Source organism: Sus scrofa, chromosome 1 (assembly GCF_054392235.1).
Source record: "Sus scrofa isolate SSC_HxYL_T2T_F1_AM1 chromosome 1, Sscrofa_HxYL_maternal_Yorkshire_Landrace_v2.0, whole genome shotgun sequence".
Taxonomy (NCBI): domain Eukaryota; kingdom Metazoa; phylum Chordata; class Mammalia; order Artiodactyla; family Suidae; genus Sus; species Sus scrofa.
In genome coordinates, this window is record NC_139383.1 from 264026663 (window position 1) to 264047146 (window position 20484).

The 20484-nt window shown below is 39.7% G+C and overlaps 1 protein-coding gene across 5 annotated transcripts in view; it reads left to right on the forward strand.

The window, feature by feature from the left end:
• The window catches only part of HSDL2 (hydroxysteroid dehydrogenase like 2), a 65138-nt gene extending 44921 nt beyond the window's left edge, over nucleotides 1-20217 (forward strand). For 2 of the 5 annotated variants that reach the window (XM_084956022.1, XM_021093504.2), the window contains exons 9-10: nucleotides 8113-8262; nucleotides 19201-20217. In XM_084956022.1, coding sequence (XP_084812148.1) covers nucleotides 8113-8262; nucleotides 19201-19313 — 263 coding nt within the window. In that variant the 3' untranslated portion in view covers nucleotides 19314-20217. 5 annotated transcript variants of the gene reach the window in all.
• Nucleotides 20218-20484: the final 267 nt, after the last annotated feature.

The following is a 20484-nucleotide window of genomic DNA, read 5'->3' on the forward strand; positions in this document are numbered from 1 at the left end:
GAGTGCTTTCTGAAGTTTTTTTTTGGAAAATATTTTTATTTTCTCATTCAATTATTGGTTTTTCCTAAAATAAAAAACCCAGAATCATCCATTTGAAGTTATAAAATTTTAGAGTTGACATTAAAATTTTTTCCATACTTATTTTTAACACTTTTCCCTTTTTGGAGTTTCTTTTTTGCTCCTTTTCCTTGATTAAATTTTCAAGAAAGATGCCAATTTTATTATATCTTGTTATTTTTTCTCAAAAGATCTAGATTTTTTAATATATGTAGAAATTTATTTTTAATTATAGTTGATATATGATGTTCTGTCAATTTCTGCTGTACAGCAAACCGACCTATTTTTATATATATATATTCTTTTTTTCATATTTCTTCTCTCATATTCCATCACAAGTGATTGAATGTAGTTCCCTGTGCTATACAGCAGGACCTCATTGATTATCCATTCTAAATGTAATAGTTTGCATCTACTAATTCCAAACTCCCAGTCTATCCCACTTCCTCTCCGTTGGCAACCTCAAGTCTGTTCTCTCTGTTCATGAGTCTGTTTCTGTTCTGTAAGTAGGTTCATTTGTGCAACATATTAGATTATAGACATAAGTGATATCGTATGGTATTTGTCTTTCTCTTTCTGACTTACTTCATTTAGTACGAGAGTCTCTAGTTCCATCCATGTTGCTGCAAATGGCATTTATTTTGTTCTTCTTATGGCTGAGTAGTATTTCATTGTGTGTATGTACCACATCTCCTTTTAAAAAATTTTTTATTATAGTTGATTTACAATGTTCTATCAATTTCTGCTGTACAGCAAAGTCACCCAGCTATACACACACACACACACACACATATATATATACATTTTCTCACATTATCCTCCATCATGTTTCATCACAAGTAATCAGATATAATTGCCTGGGATGTACAGAGGGATCTCATTACTTATCCACTCCAAATGCAATAGTTTGCATCTACTAACCCCAAACTCCCAGTCCATCCCACTCCCTCCCCATCCCCCTTCACAACCACAAATCTGTTCTCCATGTCCATGAGGTTCATTTGTGCATATATTAAATTCCAGATATAAGTGATATCATATGGTATTTATCTTTCTCTTTCTGGCTTACTTCACTTAGTATGAGAATCTGTAGTTGCATCCATGTTGCTGCGAATGGCATTATCATGTTCTTTTTTAGGGCTGGGTAGTATTCCATTGTGTATATGTACTACATCTTAATCCATTCATCTATCAGTGACATTTAGGTTGCTTCCATGTCTTGGCTATTGTGAATAGTGCTGCAGTAGTGACTTCCTACTGCATGGCTCAGAGGTAACAAATATGACTTGTATACATGAGGACAAATTATGCTGCAGTGAACATAGGGGTGCGTATATCTTTTTTTCCCCATTTTAATTAAAAAAATTTATTATACTTGATTTACAATGTTCTGTCAATTTCTGCTGTACAGCAAAGTGACCCAGTTATACATAAATACATTATTTTTTTCACATTATCTCCCATCATCTTCCATCACAAGTGATCAGATATAATTCTCTGGGCTATATAGCAGAATCTCACTGCTTATACATTCCAAATGCAATCGTTTGCATCTGCCAACCCCAGACTCCCAGTCTCTCCCAGTCCCTCCCCTTCTGTCTTGGCAACCATAAGTCTGTTCTTGAGTTTGTTTATTTTCTATAGATAGGTTCGTACACGTGATATCTTAAGGTATTTGTCTTTCTCCTTCTGACTGGCTTCACTTAGTATGAGAATCTGTAGTTGCATCCATGTTGCTGCAAATGGGATTATTTTGTTCTTTTTTATGGCTGACCAGTATTGCATTGTGTATATGTACTACATCATCTTAATCCATTCATCTGTCCTTGGACATTTAGGTTGTTTCCATGTCTTGATCATTGTGCTACAGTGAACATAGGGGTGCACGTATCTTTTCCAAGGAAAGTTTTGTCCAGATGTATGCCCAAGAGTGGGATTGCTGGATCATATGGTAGTTCTATATTTAGTTTTCTGAGGAACGTTCATACTGTTTTTCCATAGTGGTTGTACCAGTTTACATTCCCACCAACAGTGTAGGAGGGTTCCCTTTCTCCATACCCTCTCCAGCATTTGTAATTTGTAGACTTGTTAATGATGGACATTCTGACTGGTGTGAGGTGGTATCTTGTGGTAGTTTTGATTTGCATTTCTCTGATAGTCAGTGATATTGAGCATTTTTTCATGTGCCTGTTGGCCATCCATATGAAAAAAACTAGATTTTAAATTTTATTTAATGTTTCATTCTACTTTTTTCCTCTTTACTGATTCTCTATGTTTTTATAACAGCTTTGAGATATAAATTATATGTGCCAAATAATTCAGAATTTTGAAGTATATGGTTAAGTGATTTTTAGTATATTCACAAAGTTTTACAACCAATTAATTCATTAGTTTTAAAATTTTTGCTTTATTATTTTATCTTTTCTGCTTTCTTTGAGGTTGTACATCTTTGTTCCTTTTCTCATTCATTAGGCTAACACTGTATTTTTAATTTCTTTTAAAATAATAAAATGGGAGTTCCCATCAGGGCTCAGCAGAAATGAATCTGACTAGTATCCATGAGAATGCAAGTTCAATTCCTGGCCTCACTCAGTGGATTGAGGATCCAGCATTGCCATGAGCTGGTGGCGTAGGCCAGCAGCTACAGCGCCAATTTGACCCCTAGCCTGGGAACCTCCATATGTCATGGGTGTAGCCCTAAAAAGATGAAAAATAAAATAAGTACCTCCCTCACTGCATTGTCATCATTAAAATAATAAAATAATTTTGACTGCTCATTTACCACTTTAATATAACTTTGGCCACAGCCAATAGATTTCATAATGTACTTTATTCAATTTTTTTATCATTTTAAATTCATTTGTATATAAAATTATATAGAAGCATAAGAAAACATAAAGGCAATTTAAAAAATCACATATAACCCACCACCCAAATATAATTACTGTTTGTATTTTATTTATTTCTTCTCCAGTCACTTTATTTTTTACAGATATAACTTAAAATTCATATCCACAGGAGTTCCCGTCGTGGCGCAGTGGTTAACAAATCTGACTAGGAACCATGAGGTTGCGGGTTCGGTTCCTGCCCTTGCTCAGTGGGTTAACGATCCGGCGTTGCCGTGAGCTGTGGTGTAGGTGCAGACGCGGCTCGGATCCTGAGTTGCTGTGGCTCTGGTGTAGGCCGGTGGCTACAGCTCCGATTGGACCCCTAGCCTGAGAACCTCCATATGCCATGGGAGCGGCCCAAGAAATAGCAACAACAACAACAACAACAACAAAAGACAAAAGACAAAAAAAAAAAAAAAATTCATATCCACAAATGTACTTTACTTGATTGTCTTATATTATATTGAATTAATATTATCCAATGTAATCTAGTATGTATAATCTGATATAATATTTAACTGTATGGTTTTCTTAACATTATATTATGAATATTTTCCATGTCTTCAAAAACAAATTTTTGAAATGGTAATTCAGTATTGTATACTGTCACACGAATGTAATATTTATTTTAGTGGCTTGTAATTGTTTCATTTTATAAAGGTTACAGTATTATTTTTTTTTTTAATTTTGGCTGCACCCATGACATGCAGAAGTTCCTGGACCTGGGATCAAGTGGCAAAGGAAGGATTGAACTTGAGCTACAGCAGTGACAAAGCCGAATCCTTAACCACTAGGCCACCAGGGAACTCCTTATAGTAGATCACTGCAAGTGGATGACTAGGCATTGGGAAGGCTCCTGATTCATACTACCAAATTCCCTTCCAGAATTATAAATACTGGCAGTATATGAGTACCTCCCTCACTGCATTGTCATCATTAAATTTTTTTTTTGCTTTTATTATTTTTTTCCTTTGGAGATTTAAAAAAATTTTTTTTATTGGAATATAGTTGATTTTAAAAGTTGTGTTAGGAGGAACTCCTGCTGTGGTGTGGTTGGTCAAGAGTCCAACTACAGCCTCTTGGGTCGTTGAGGTGGTGCAGGTTTGATCCCTGGCCTGGCACAGAAGGTTAAAGGATCCAGCGATGCTGCAACTGTAGTGTAAGTCACAGCGGCAGCTCAGATTCAATCCCCGGCCTGGGATCTTCCATATGCTGAGGGTGCAGCCATTGAAAAAAAAAACTTGTGTTAACTTTAGGTGTACAGCAAAGTAGATCAGTTGTACATATACATATATACATTTGTTTTCAGATTATTTTCTCATGTAGTTTTTACACAGTATTGAGTAGATTTCCCTGTGCCACACAGTAGGTCCTTGTTACCTATCTATATATAGTAGTGTGTATATGTCTGTCCCAGTCCACTAATTTATCCCTTCTTCCCATTTTACCCCTTTGTTTAGTAACCATAAGTTTGGTTTCAAAATTTTCTAAGACTTTCTTTTCTTTTTTCTTTTTTTTGTCTTTTTAGGGCTGCACTGACAGCATATGGAGGTCCCCAGGCTAAGGGTTGAATCAGAGCTGTAGCTGCTGGCCTACACCACAGCCATACCAATGCCAGATCTGAGCTGCATCTTCGACCTATATCACAGCTCATAGCAACATGGATCCTTAACCCACTGAGCAAGGCCAGGGATTGAACCTGCATCTTCATGGATGCTAGTCAGGTTCATTTCCACTGAGCCACGACGGGAACTCCCTGAGACTGTTTCTGTTTTGTAACTTCCTTTGTATCATTTTTATTAGATTCTATATATTAGTGATCTCACTTGATCTCTCTCTTTCTCTCTCTGACTTATTTCACTTAGTATGGTAATTTCTAGGTCTATTCATGTGGCTATAGATGGTATTACTTCATTCTTTATTATGGCTGAGTAATATTCCATATACTATATACATACTACATCTTTATCCAGTCCTCTACTGATAGACGTTTAGGTTGTTTCCATGTCTTGGCTATTATAAATAATGCTTCAGTGAACATTGGGGTGCATGTATCTTTTCGAATTATGGTTTTCTCCAGATACATGCCCAAGAGTGGGATTGCTGGATCATATGGTAGTTTTATATTTAGTTTTTTAAGGAACCTCCAGACTGTTCTCCATAGTAGTTGCACCGCCTTATGTTCCCAGCAACAGTGTAGGAGGGCTCCTTTTTCTCCACACGTTTTTCAGCATTTATTGTTTTAGAGTTTTTGATGATGGCCATTCTGACTAGTGTGAGGTAGTTTTGTAGTTTTAATTTGCATTTCTCTAATAATTAGTAAGCATCTTTTCACATAAGCATTAAATATTGAAGTACATATCTGAATTTTTAAATTGGCTTCTAAATAATGATGCTATAATAATGCTATATTCTTTGCTCCATTGGATCTTAAGTATTTCATCTTTAATATCTTCTGGGCTTTACTTTATAAGAAGATAAGAATTTTACTGGGTTTTTTTGTTGTTGTTGTCATCTCTGGAAATATAATGGAAGGTTTTTCTTTTTTTTGTTTTGCATCTTTAGGGCCGCACCCATGGCATTGGAGGTGCCCAGGCTAGGGGTCCAATTGGAACTATAGCCACTGGCCTACACCACAGCCACAGCAACACCAGATTTGAGCTGCATCTGCAACCTACACCACAGCTCATGGCAATGCTGGATTTTTAACCCACTGAACAAGGCCAGGGATCGAACCTGTCCCCTCATGGATGCTGATCAGATTCGTTTTCCTCTAAGCCACGACAGGAACTCCTGAAAGGTAATTTATATTCAACAAATTGAGGATACTTGTATATTGGTTACGCTGTACTATGGAGTATCTTTATGCTGTCAGTTAGATTTTATTTAATAGCCTTTGGTGAGTTGTATTAGACAAGATGGGGCTGGGTATAATTCGAGCTGGGAAACAGACGGACAGTTAATCTTCAGCCTAGGGTACAGATTGTCCTTTGAGTTAATTTAAATAATGAATTATTCTTACATGTTTCTCGGGGCAGCCAAACTGCCCACAGATGACTCCAGGAGGATAAATAAAGGCATAGAGGTTGATTTTGGGGGACACTTTCATGCTGTGGGATTTGAACAGTCCTGTGCATTACAGACCTTCTCCCCTGGCTCATCATATGCTGAATGGTATGGCCAATGGTTTAAGTGAATACAAGTATTACAGTGTTGCAGCTTTTATTACCCTGGCCTTGTGTTTCTAGGCAGTGGGGCCTTCATGAGACTAATACATAGTTTGACCTTCTTCTTCATCCAGTGGGAGGATCAGTCTGGTTGCGGCTGGGAGAAGAAAGTTTCTATGTAGACCCTTCTGAGCCTTCTTTCATTCAGAGCAGGCTATCCTCAGTTTTTTCATGATCTTTATTTACAGAGGCATTTCCACTCCCTTATGGGAGGAGGCAGGTTCAATCCAGGGATGAAGAGATTAGGAAAATACATTTAATTTAGAGTTAACATTATTGAGAAACTTATTTGGCTGTTGATTCAGGCTGCAGTGTCCAGTTCATCTCCACCCATTGACACAGTTGATATTCTGATCTCCATCTTCTGATGTGCCATGATCTCCGATCTCCTTTTCTCATTTGGTTTTAGAACGTACGAGGCGATGATAAAGGAGTGATTGTTACAACTAAAACTCCAGTAGTTTGTTTAAACCTGTCTATTGAGTTACTATCGTGGCACAGCAGAAATGAATCCTACTAGGAACCATGAGGATACAGGTTCGATTTCTGGCCTCGCTCAGTGGGTTAAGGATCCAGTGTTGCTGTGAGCTGTGGTGTAAGTCACAAATGCGGCTCGGATCTGATGTTGCTGTGGCTGTGGCATAGGCCAGTAGCTGTAGCTCTGATTCAACCACTAGCCTGGCAACCTCCATGTGCTCCAGGTGTGGCCCTAAAAAAAAAAAAAAAGCAACAACAAAAAAATCTGTTTATTATAAACATTGTGTATAGTTTGGTAGTTATTTTTTAATCTAATCTGACAGTCTTTAGTTGGTCATTTACACTTATAATTATAACTGATGTGTTTGGCTGTTATGCCATCAGTTTGATTTGTGTGTTTATTTATTTATTTATTTTTTATCTATTTATTTGTCTCTTTAGGGCTGCACCTATGGCATATGGATGTTCCCAGGCTGGGGGTCCAGTCAGAGCTGTAGCTGCCAGCCTATGTCACAGCCTCAGCAACTTGGGATCTGAGCCACGTCTTCGACCTACGCCACAGCTCATGGCAACGCCAGATCCTTAACCCACTGAGCAAGGCTAGGGATCAAACCCACGTCCTCATGGATGCCAGTCAGGTTTGTTAACTGCTGAGCCACGAGGGGAACTCCTGATTTGTGTGTTTAGATGCCACCGAATCATTTTAGTCACATGGATCTAATTGGTAGCAAGTCTGTTCTGCTAATTAGTTTGTGTGTGACCTTACATTGCTTAGGCTTTAAAGCCACTAACATTGATAATATTATTATTACTAGTATTATTATTATTTGCTTTACAGGGCCACACCCACGGCACATGGAAGTTCTCAGGCTAGGGGTCAGATGAGAGCTACAGCTGCCAGCCTACACCACAGCCACAGCAACTCAGGATTTGAGCCGTGTCTGTGACCTACACCACCGTTCACGGCAGTGCCAGATCCCAGACCCACTTAGCGAGGCCAGGGATAGAACCCTCATGGATTTGTTTCCACTGCGCCACAGTAGGAACTCCGTCAATAATACTATTATTATTATTATTATTTTGCCTGTGGCTTCTCTGATAGTTTTTTATTTTTTGGCTTTTTACGGCCTCACCCACGGCATGTGGAAGTTCTCAGGCTAGGGGTTGAATCAGAGCTACAGCTGCCTGGCTACACCACAGCCACAGCAACTTGAGATCCGAGCCATGTCTCCAACCTACACTACGGCTCATGGCAACACCGGATCCCTGACCCACTGACCAAAGCCAGGGACTAAGCCCGCATCCTCACGGACACTAGTTGGATTTGCTTCCACTGCACCATGACGGGAACTCTTTTTTTTTTTTTTTTTTAATTGACGTGTAGTTCATTTATAATGTCGTATTAGTTTCAGGTATACAGCACAGTGATTCAGTTATATATTTACATGTGTGATATTTTATAGGTGCTGATCCAGAATTGAAAAAAGAGAAGTCGCCGCCACCACCAAAACCGTGTTCTGGAGCTGTGGAAGAAACATTTAGAATTGTTAAGGAATCCCTCAGCGATGATGTTGTTAAAGCCACTCAGGCAATCTATCAGTTCGAACTCTCAGGTAAAGGTTACTTCTAGTAACCTGGAGCTTTTGGGAAACAAAGTAGGCTATTTCCCTTGGAAGTGTATCAGCCTCTGGTAGTAATCAGCTGGTTAGTTGGTTATATGCAGAACCCTTACCCTAGAATGTAGACATTTAAGAACAGCAAATAACTGCTGATTTGTATTTTTATATTCTTTTCTTTTTTTTTAATCTTTTTTTTTTTTTTTTTTTTTTTTTTGTCTTTTCTAGGGCTGTACCCGCAGCATATGGAGGTTCCCAGGCTAGGGGTCTAATCGGAGCTGTAGCCTCCAGCCTACACCAGAGCCACAGTAACATCAGATCCGAGCTGAGCTGAGCCACACAGCTTATGGCAATGCTGGATCCTTAACCCACTGAGCAAAGCCAGGGATCAAACCCACAAACCTCATGGTTCCTAGTTGGATTCGTTAACCACTGTGCTACGACAGGAACTCCGATGTTTCTTTCTTTTTGGTTTTTGTATATCTGTTACAGTTTTTGAGTTGTCGTTAACATTGGGTTCTATATGTTGACCCATTATTATATCCGCTTGTTTTATTTATTTTTATTTTTATTATTATTATTTTTTGGTCTTTTATGTCTTTTTCCAGGGCCACACCCACGGCATATGGAGGTTCCCAGGTTAGGGGTCTAATTGGAGCTGTAGCTGGCAGCCTACTCCAGAGCCACAGCATTGCAGGATCCGAGCCTCGTCTGCGATCTACACCACAGCTCATGGCAATGCCGGATCCTGAGCAAGGTCAGGGATCAAACCCGCAACCTCATGGTTCCTAGTCGGATTCATTAACCACTGAGCCATGATGGGAACTCCATCTACTTGTTTTCAACTGGTAGTTCTGCATGTAAGTGGTATACTTGTTTTTCTAGCTGTTTTTGCAGTTTTCTTTGTTCTAATGATTTATGTATTTAAGTTAATATCAGTGAATTTGGACATATGTAAAATAAAATTTCATTACAGATACTTCTAGTGTTAAATAGCTCCTTGGTATGTGTAATTGAGAGAAAATCCTACTTAGAAGGGTGTATGGATCATGAGAGGTAGTGGAATACAGTAATTTAACAGCCATAGGCACATTGCCATTTTTTATTTTTGAGATTATTCAGGTCAGTATGAATGTAGTTAGCTTTTAAAACCTCTCAATATTTTTCTTCTTTACGTAGTATTAGTACATGTCAATGATAGTTTTAAGAATTAGCGACTGCAGTCCCATTGTACACAAACTTTCATGTACACTTTTTTATCAGTTCTTTTATCCTTTGTCACCTCTGTTTTATCTTAATCCATCTTCACCTTCCTGTTTTTACTCCCTTTTCTTAGAACTCATTGTCCGTTCCTTCATTCACTCTTGCTTGTATCCTAAACTTCCTGACCTTGTGCTTGTGTCACTAGCTGTCACAGTCTAGTCCTGGATGAATCAAACTCTCTACCTGCTCCACACTTGTATCCAGGCTCCTAAACCTTGCTGGAGAAATGGGGCGGAGGCAGGAGTGGTGGAATCAGATCAACCTGTGAATCTGTACCAGTAAAAGTCCATCACTGCCCTTCTCCACTGGGGTGTAAGCAGCATGTCATAATTCTGTGTTTCTGGGCTCAGGTGATTGCCTCATTTTCCACAGTGACTATTTTAAATCTCTCAGTGTTCCTCAAATCTCCCCTCTCTCCCTTCACTACTTCCCTGCCAGTTTCAGCAGATATCCTACCTCCTCTTTTCCAGAGATAAGGGAAGCCTGCAGACAGAAATTCCTTCAGCTTCCTGCCATCTGATAACAGGCCAATGTAGGCATGACGTCTCTTCTTCCCTCCCAGTAGACAGAGCTCAACTCCACATCCATGCATCCTAAGCTTTAATGTCCATACTGATCCCCTGGGATATGCTAAAATGCAGACTCTGATTCAGTAGGTCTAAAGCAGTGTCTGAAGTCTGTATTTATTTTTTTTTTTAATTTTTTGGTTGGAAATATTTGTTGATTTGTGTTCTGACTTTTTTTTTATGGCCGCACCAGGGCCAGGGATTGAATGCGAGCCGCAGCTATGGCAATGCTAAATCCTTTAACCCAGTGTGCTGAGGGGTCGAGCCCGCCCCTCTGCAGTGACCCGAGCTGCTGCAGTCGGAGTCTTAACCCACTGCACCACAGTGGAAACTCCTGTTTTTGTTTTTTTATGTACAAAAAAATTGCACATATTGAGCATATGTATACAATTTGATGAGCTTTGACATACATACATACCTGTGAAAGCATCACCAAATCAAGGTAATAATAGACATATCCATCACCTCCAAAAGTTTCCTTGTGTCTCTTTGGATATTTTGTTTTTGTGGTAAGAACATTTAACCTGAAATCTATCCTCAGCACATGTTTAAGCGCAGCATACAGTATTGACTATAGGCACTGTGCTGTGCAGCGATCTCTAGAAATAATTAATCTTGCATGTTCTGAACCTTTATACCAATTGAATTCAACTCCCTATTACCTCCTCCCCGCCAGCTCCTGGGAACCACTGTTCTACTCTCTGCTTTTATGAGTTTCACTGTAGTAGATACCTCATATCTAATATAAGGAGTCTTGCAGTGTTTGTCCTTCTATGTCTGGCTTATTTCACTTATAACATCCTTAGGTTTATCCACATTGTCAAAAATGTAGGATTTCCTTCTGTTTTAAGGCAGAATAACATTCCATTATATTTCTTTTAAAACTTTTTTTAATTACTCATGAAGTTTATTACATTTATAGATGTACAACAGTCATCACAACCAAATTTTATGGCATTTCCACCCAAACCTCAGTGCATCCCCCTACCCCCCAACCTGTCTCATTTGGAAACCATAAGTTTTTCAAAGTCTGTGAGTCAGTATCTGTTCTGCAAAGGAGTTCATTGTGTCCTTTTTTTAGATTCCATATGTAAGTGATAGCATTTGATGTTTGTATTTCTTTTTTTTTAAATTGAAGTATAGTTGATTTACAATGTTGTATTAGTTTCTGCTATTCAGCAGAGTGATTCAGTTATACATACACATACTCTTTTTTTAAAAAAAAATATTTTCCAGGATGGATTATCATGGGACATTAAATATAGTTCTCTGTGCTATATAGGAGGACCTTGTTGTCTGAAGTCTGTATTTAGGATATGGTGACAGCTCTGCAGTTTATGCATCACACTTTGAGTAGCCAAGTTCTAGATCTCATTTCCTCTGGCCTCCTCAGGGAATTTGTGCAATTAATTATGTTCTCTCTTCCACCTCTTCACCCTAAAGCCTCCTTCCCAGTGGTAGCTAACATTCTCAAAGTCTATTCTATCTTTTTTTTTTTTTTTTAATTTTATTTTTTTTATTTTTTTGCTATTTCTTGGGCCGCTCCCGTGGCATGTGGAGATTCCCAAGCTAGGGGTCCAATCGGAGCTGTAGCCACCGGCCTACACCAGAGCCACAGCAACGCGCTATTCTATCTTTAAAACAATAGCAACGACCCTCCCAGTCACACCACCCACCCCCATCTTTCTTCTCCCTTTTGGAGCCAAACTTATGTCCGTCTACAGTTCACTCTGCTCTGGTGTCAGTTTTTTCCACTGACTTTGCTCTCACCAAGATCCTCAGTGACTTCTCTGTCACCAGTGGCATTGCTCATTCTTGTCACCATACTGCAGCATTTGAGGCTGTTGACCACTCTTTCCTTCTGGAAATGCCCTTATGCTATTCTTCTCTGTAATCATGCCTTGTCAGTCTTCTGTGCTAGATGCTTCTCTAAATGTTGTGCTCTGCATCTGGAAGACCTTATGAGCCCTCCACTCTTCTACCTACCAGTCCTTCTGGACTTTTTTCTGTTCCTCATCTAACAAATTCTTACTTAACTTTTATATCTCAGCTTCACCTGGGCTTTCCTGACTCCACATCACCCTCCATTTCCTCTTTTTTTTAAGAATCACGGAGTTCCCGTCATGGCGCAGTGGAAACGAATCTGACTGGGAACCCCGAGGTTGCGGGTGCGATCCCTGGCCCCACTCATTGGGTTAAGGATCCGGCGTTGCCTTGAGCTGTGGTGAGGGTCGCAGACATGGTTTGGATCTGGCGTTGCTGTGGCTCCGGCGTAGGCCGGTAACTACTGCTCCAATTCAAACCCCTAGCCTGGGAACCTCCATATGCTGTGGGTGTAGCCCTTAAATGACAAAAAACAAAAGACAAAAAAAAAAAAAGGAAAGAAAAGGGTCATGTTATTGGAGAGTCTTCAGAGCCTAGCCTAGTACTTAGCACGTAATAAGCACTTAATAAATATTGGCCCAATTTGATAGAGGTCTGGGGATTGTAACAGCATTATATAAGATTATTCGAACTGTATATTTACTAAGTTTAAGAAGAACAGGGCTTTTTTTTTTTTTTTTTTTTTTTTTTTGTCTTTTTTTGTCTGTTGTTGTTGCTATTTCTTGGGCCGCTCCCGCGGCATATGGAGGTTCCCAGGCTAGGGGTTGAATCGGAGCTGTAGCCACCGGCCTACGCCAGAGCCACAGCAACGCGGGATCCGAGCCGCGTCTGCAACCTACACCACAGCTCACGGCAATGCCGGATCGTTAACCCACTGAGCAAGGGCAGGGATCGAACCCGCAACCTCATGGTTCCTAGTCGGATTCGTTAACCACTGCGCCACGACGGGAACTCCAAACAGGGCTTTTTTGACATTTGTTTTTATATCTTTATTTTCGGTGTAGGTGAAGATGGTGGAACGTGGTTTCTTGATCTTAAAAGCAAGGGAGGGAATGTGGGATATGGAGAGCCCTCCGATCGGGCAGATGTGGTGATGAGTATGTCTACTGATGATTTTGTAAAAATGTTTTCAGGTGAGTTGTTTTTCTTTTCTTCTCTTTTTTTTCTTTTCTTTTCTTTTCTTTTCTTTTCTTTGTCTTTTTCTAGGGCTGCATCCACGGCACATGGAGGTTCCCAGGCTAGGGGTCCTATCGGAGCTGTAGCCGCTGGGCTATGCCAGAGCCACAGCAACTTGGGATCCGAGCCGCATCTGCGGCCTACACCACACAGCTTATGGCAATGCTGTATCCTTAACCCACTGAGCAAGGTCAGGGATCAAACCCGCAACCTCATGGTTCCTGGTTGGATTCATTAACCACTGAGCCACGATGGAAACTCCTCAGGTGAGTTTTTAATTTTACTTGATTACTGATTGTTCAAGGAAAATTTTGTTCTAACATTTTGCTTTATTCCTTTCCAAATAATCAAGACCCACATGTGTTTATTTATGGCATTGTAATCTTTTTTTTTTTCTTTTTGGCCACCCTTCGGCATGTGGAAATACCTGGGCCAGGGGTTGAACCTGAGCCATAACAGTAACCTGAGCCACAGCAGTGACAACACCAAGTCCTTAACCTCTAGGCCACTAGGGAACTCCTGTAACAGTATAATCTTAGCGGCTATTGATTTGAAGAGCACATAATTTTGGAAAGGTGTATCTCACTGTTACCTCTTCTGCCCCTTCTACTTCATCCGACAAATGAGGAGTAGAGCTCAGAATTCCCTTTCTTCGTGACTAGTAATGTTGGGAATAGAGAGATGAATCAGAAGAAGTCCTGGGTAGGTTTCCTTTTCTACTAGTTGGACTAGGATATCATTTCCAATAACATCTTGCTCTCTGGAGGTGCTGAACTCAGTGTAGGTTGTTCATGAGGGTAAGATCATGCTGCAGTCTTGCAAGCTACTGTAATAGGAAACTGCTGCCATCTCCTGCTACCCGGTGATCCTGCTCTCTGTGGAATCCATAGCCAAGCGAAGCTTTTACCTAACTTTCTGTTCTGCCCATTACCTCTAACTAAATATTAAGCGTAATTTTTTTCTATTTTCTACTCTTAGAACACTACCCCAAATGGTAAGTTAATTAACATATATTTACTAGAAGTAGCACTTTAAACAAAAGTATTGTAACATTTTAATCTGAATATCCTAAATATTCATTTAATAGGTTATAAACATTATTATTTTTTCTATTTTATTATTTTATTTTATTTTATTTTAATTTTGCTCTTTAGGGCCACACCCATGGCATATGGTGTTCCCAGGCTAGGGGTCCAGTCAGAGCTTTAACCCCCGGCCTACGCCACAGCTCACGGCAACGCCAGATCCTTAACCTGTGTCCTCATGGATGCTTGTCAGATTCGTTAACCACTGAGCCACAATGGAAACTCCCTTTATTTGTTCTATTTTAACCTTTTTATCTCTTTGATCATTTTCAGTAGTTTCTTTAGTGTTCATTGTTCCAAAAACTGTTTCTGTAGGGCTTAAACACAGTGCTTTGGAACACTAGATGCTGAATAAATGGTAAATTTGAACCTATTATATATAATGTTTTACACTTAAAGATCTTTAAAAATAAAAAATTATCGTCAGTTACCAAACAGAAATGACAATAATTAAAGCTAACATATATATGATTGAGTTAAGCAATATTCCCAATAATGGTTTGAGATAAAATATTTCTTTCATTTAAAAAAAAAAATGGGGACACAGAGTTCCCATGGAGGCTCAGCTGTAATGAACCAAACTAGTATCTGTGAGGACTCAGTTTGATCCCTAGGCTCACTCAGTGGGTTAAGGATCCAGCATTTCAGTGAGCTGCAGTGTAGGTCAGCAACTACAGCTCTGATTCGACCCCTAGCCTGGGAACTTCATACACTGTGGGTGTGGCCCTAAAAAGACCAAAGGAAAAAAAAAAAGGGACTGAGGAGTTGATGAATTAAGTAATAAACCCAGAGGTACTTGGTGAGTGAGTAAAATGTTGGAGCCAGGATTCTAATCCCAGCTAACTTCCAAGCTCCTGCCCTTCTAAATCATTATGCTTTTTTAAAATCAAGTGACATCTTTAATTTACATTTTATTTAATGTAGCATAAACTTGTAATGATGCGCTTTCCACATATATCTTTCTGTGAATGTGCTCCTGAATTGACTGGAGAGGCCAGTCAGCTATATATTCTTCTAAGATTTATTTTATTTTATTTTTTGTCTTTTTTTTTTTTTTTTTCCCATTTCTAGGACCACACCCAAAACATATGGAGGTTCCCAGGCTAAGGGTCTAATCGGAGCTGTAGCCGCTGGCCTACGCCACAGCCACAGCAACGCGGGATCCGAACCTCGTCTGCGACCTACACCACAGCTCATGGCAATGCCGGATCCTGAACACACTGAGCCAGGCCAGGGATCAAACCTGCAACCTCATGGTTCCTAGTTGGATTCGTTAACCACTGCTCCACGACAGGAACTCCCTAAGGTTTATTTTAGAGCAGCAGTTCAAATTTGGTGCGCATGACTTTGCTTCTGCTTCTTAGGTCTTTTCATATTAGTTTTTATTCTTTATCCCATCTACTCTCCTTTGAAGTAACTAGTGATCAGCTAATCATAATCTCTTCTTTTGGTCAGTAGAAGCCACCGTATGGTGTAAAGCATTATAACAGAAAGAAAATAAATTGTACAAGATTACTGGATTAATATGTTAGGAGGTAAAACACATGTATGGCGCACGCACACACACACACACACGTAAATATATACAAAATGTGCTTACTAGCAGTTTTTTAAAGTTATTTTTAAAAAGTTTTATGGTATAATTTACATACCATAAAATCCACCCAATGTAAGTATATATAATTTTTGGTAAATTTATAGGCTTTTATAACCATCACTTATAATCCACTTTGAGAACTTTTCTATCACCCCCTCCAAAATTCTCTCTTTGCAGTCAATCCCACTTTTTTACTGTCCAGCCAGCCAAATACTAATATGCTTTCTATCTCAAAAGATTTGCTCTTTCTGGACATTTCATATAAATGGAATTAAACAGTATACAGTCTTTTGTATCTGGTTTCTTTCACTTGGCGTAAGGCTTTTGAGCTTCATCCATCATAATGTTGCATGTATCAATAGTTCCTTTCCCTTTTATAGCTAAATAGTATTGCTTTTTGTGGATTTTTATCTCCTCACCAACTGGTGGACATTGGGTTGTTTCAGGTTTTTGGCTATTATGAGCAGTGCTGCTATGAATATTTTCGTACACATATTTGTGTTGGATGTATATTTTCTCTCTCTCTCTCTTTTTGTCTTTTTCAGGCCGTACCCGTGGCACATGGAGTTCCCAGACTAGGGGTTGAATCAGAGCTATAGCCACCGGCCTACACCACAGCCATAGCAATGCGGGATCCGAGCTGCATCTGTGGCCTACACCACAGCTTATGGCAACGCTGGATCCTTAACCCTCTGAGCGAGGCCAGAGATCCAACCTGCATCCTCATGGATGCTAGTCAGATTCGTTTTCGCTGAGCCATGACAGGAACTCCAGATGTATATTTTCATTTCTGTTGGATAGATTCCTAAAAGTGGAATTGCTGGTCGTGTGGTAAGTTGACACATAACTTTTAAATAAACCACCAAACTGTTGGCTAAAGTGACTGCCCTAATTTTATATTCTTGTCAGCATTGTATAAAGGTTCAAGTTTCTCCAAATCCTCATCGGCACTTGTTAGGCCTTTTCTTTTACAGCTTTATTGAGGTATCCTTGATAAATAAAAACTATACATTTAACATGATGACTTAATATTTGTATTCATTGAGAAATTACTACAGTCAAGCTATTACCACTCCTATCACCTCACGTGGTTACCTTTTTTTTTGCCGCCATGAGAACAGTTAATAGTTGCTCTCAGCGGAGTTCCTGGTGTGGCTCAGTGGTTAATGAAGCTGACTAGGAACTATGGGGTTGCAGGTTCGATCCCTGGCCTTGCTCAGTGAATTAAGGATCCGGTGTTGCCGTGAGCTGTGGTGTAGTTTGCAGATGTGGCCCGAATCCCGCGTTGCTGTGGCTGTGGTGTAGGCCGGCAGCTACAGCTCCGATTCCACCCCTAGCCTGGGAACGTCCATATGCCTCTGGAGCGGCCCTAGAAAAGGCACAAAGACAAAAAACAAACAACAGCAACAAAAAAAGAGTTGCTTTCAGCAAATTTCAAGTATGGAGTACAATATTAACTATAGTAATGATGCTGCACATCAGATCCCTAGAACTTACTCATCTTATAACTGAACATTTGTACCTGTGATCTCCATCTCCCCATTTCTCCCACTCCCCAGTGCCTGCCAAGCACCCTTGTACTCCCTGCCTCTGTGGGTTTGACTTTTTTAGGTTCCATATATAAATGAGATCATAAAGTTTTTGTCTTTCTCTCTGGCTTATTTCATGCAGCATAATGTCCTCCAGGTTTGTTTATGTTGTCACAAATGGCAGTGCCTTTGTTATTGGAGCCATTCTAGTGGTGTGTGTGATGGTATCTCATTGTGGTTTTAATTTGTCGTTGTTTTTTTTTTTTTTTTTAGGTCCATACCCGCAGCATATGGAGGTTCCCAGGCTAGGGGTTGAATTGGAACTACGGCTGTTGGCCTACACGACAGCTCCCAGCAACGCTAGATCCTTAACCCACTGATCAAACCCACAACCTCATGGTTCCCAGTCGGATTCGTTTTTGCTGTGCCACGATGGGAACTCCCCTCAATTTGTATTTTCATAACAATTAATAACGTTGAGTATCTCTCCATGTGCTTAATAGCTATTTACATTTGATGAACTATCTACTCATATGTTTTGCTCATTTTTAAACTGACAGGTCTTTTTATTAAGTTGTAATAATTCTTGATAAGTTTTAGATGCATGAGAACTCCCATATGCCACAGGTGCAGCCACAAAAAAATAAAAAATAAATAAAAGAATTGGGCTTGGTCTTTTCTCGCCACAACCCAAGAATAATTTAAAGGTGTTTAGTATCTCTTTCTCTGTATATAATCCACAATACATTAAGCCACTCATCTTTTTCTGCAAGAGTCTGTGTGTGTCCCAGTGAAAGTTTACTGATACAATAGATACATATTATGCCTTCTGGAGATAGGACCTGTATCCTGGCTTGGAATTGTAGCACTGTCAAGTATAAGCTGTGTGACCTTGGAAAAGTCAAAATTCTCTCTGAGCCTGTTTCCTCATAATTCCACTGTGTGCCAGACCCTGTACAAGCCCTGAAATAAGAGTGGCAAATTAAAAGAAAGTTTCCTCCCTCCATGGAGCCTCTATTTATTATGTTTTTGTTAGCTACAATTCTGTGTTAATGCTCACTGTCTTCAGCTTTTCTGTATAATCTTTTGTTGATGTTTTTACATGATCTCACATCACAAGATGTTAACATCTCAGTCTAGGAATTGGGATTCCCAAGATGCTGATAAAAAAAAGTGCTGTACGGAGTTCCCGTCGTGGCGCAGTGGTTAATGAATCCGACTAGGAACCATGAGGTTGCGGGTTCGGTCCCTGGCCTTGCTCAGTGGGTTAGGGATCCGGTGTTGCCGTGAGCTGTGGTGTAGGTTGCAGACACGGCTTGGATCCCTTGTTGCTGTGGCTCTGGCATAGGCTGGTGGCTACAGCTCCAATTAGACCCCTAGCCTGGGAACGTCCATATGCCACAGGTGTGGCCCTAGAAAAGGCAAAAAAAAAAAAAAACTGTAAAAGAAATTATGGTGCTTCACAGGTTTATAAAACTCAAAGAGATTCTTTTTCTTTTTTAATTTTTTGTCTTTTTAGGTCCACGCATGTGGCATAGGAAGTTCCTAGGCTAGTAGTCAAATTGTAGCTACAGATGCCAGCCTACACCACAGCCACAGCAAGGCCAGATCTGAGCTGCATCTGTGACCTACACCACAGCCCACGGCAATTACAATCCTTAACCTACTGAGCAGGGCCAGGGATCTTACCCATGTCCTCATGGATGCTAGCTGGGTTTGTTACCACTGAGCCATGACAGGAACTCTGAGTTTCTTTGTATAATGCATGTTCTTGAAGCAGTATATCCCTCAGGGCGCTAATGGCTGCTTTTTCCTCTTTCATTTTCTCATTTTAGGGAAACTAAAACCGGTGGTGGCATTCTTGTCAGGAAAATTGAAGATTAAAGGAAACATGGCCTTAGCAATCAAATTGGAGAAGCTAATGAATCAGATGAACGCCAGGCTGTGAAGAAAGAGAAGAAAATACGTTGATCACTAAGCTCAAAAAGTAAAAGGGCTCAACAATTAAAACTGAATATTTGTTTTCTTCTTTCTTATATTACAAGGATATGCTTGTTTGTTTTGGGAAAAAAAAAAACAACAGAATTTCTCTAACCATACATTTGAAATATAATTAAAGCACCTAGCCAACCAAACATAACATGGAATTCTAAGACCTGCTTTTTTACATTTTGTGAGTTTTGCCTTTTGAGTCAGTCCTGTGTCTCATTCACCATCATCTTTGGTGGAAAGTATGAGTGAGCAATCAGGGTCAAGAAGTAACTTAATTCTTTTCAAATCTTCCCATGTAATATGAGGCTAGTCTGTTTTAAAATTTTCAATTTGGGATTGTATACTAATGAGATATTAATGATATTTTAGATTATTATAGATTCGTTTTAAAAAAGATCTACAATAGAATTCCCATTGTGGCTCAACAGGTTAAAAATCTGATTAGTATCCATGAGGATTCAAGTTCAATCCCTGGCCCCGCTCAATGGGTTAAGGATCTGGCATTGCCGTGAGCTGTGGTGCAGGTCGCAGAGGCAACTTGAATCTGGCATTGCTGTGGCTGTGGCTAGGCCAGTAGCTACAGCTCCAATTCAGCCCCTAGCCTGGGAATTTCCAAATGCCACAGGTATGGTCCTAAAAAAGACCAAAAAAAAAAAAAAAACTTACAGTGCATTTTCACAGAAGTAGTCACATAATAAAACTATTTAAATATTATTTATGAAGGCGAATAACAAAGCTTTTCATTTTGGTAACTCCTTTCCAGATGTAAGTTACTGATAGGAAAATATTAATGTACTTCAGTGAATTGTAGTATATGTCCTACTTTAATGTCCTAAAATAAAATAATTTCTCCTCAGAAAGTATGTATTTGGTTACAGTGTTTTGAAATGAGAACATTCCAGTAGATGGTTGTTAGGGGCTGAGTTTTATGCCTCCTTCCTATGTTGAAATCCTAACCCCCAGAATCTCAGAATGTGACTGTATTTGTAGATAACGCCTTTAAAGAGGTGATTAGGTTAAAACTAGGCTTTTAGGGTGGGCCAAGATCCAGTCTGACTGTGGTCCTTACAAGAAGAGGAAATTTGGATGCGAGAGACAGGGGTGCACACACAGAGGAATGACCATGT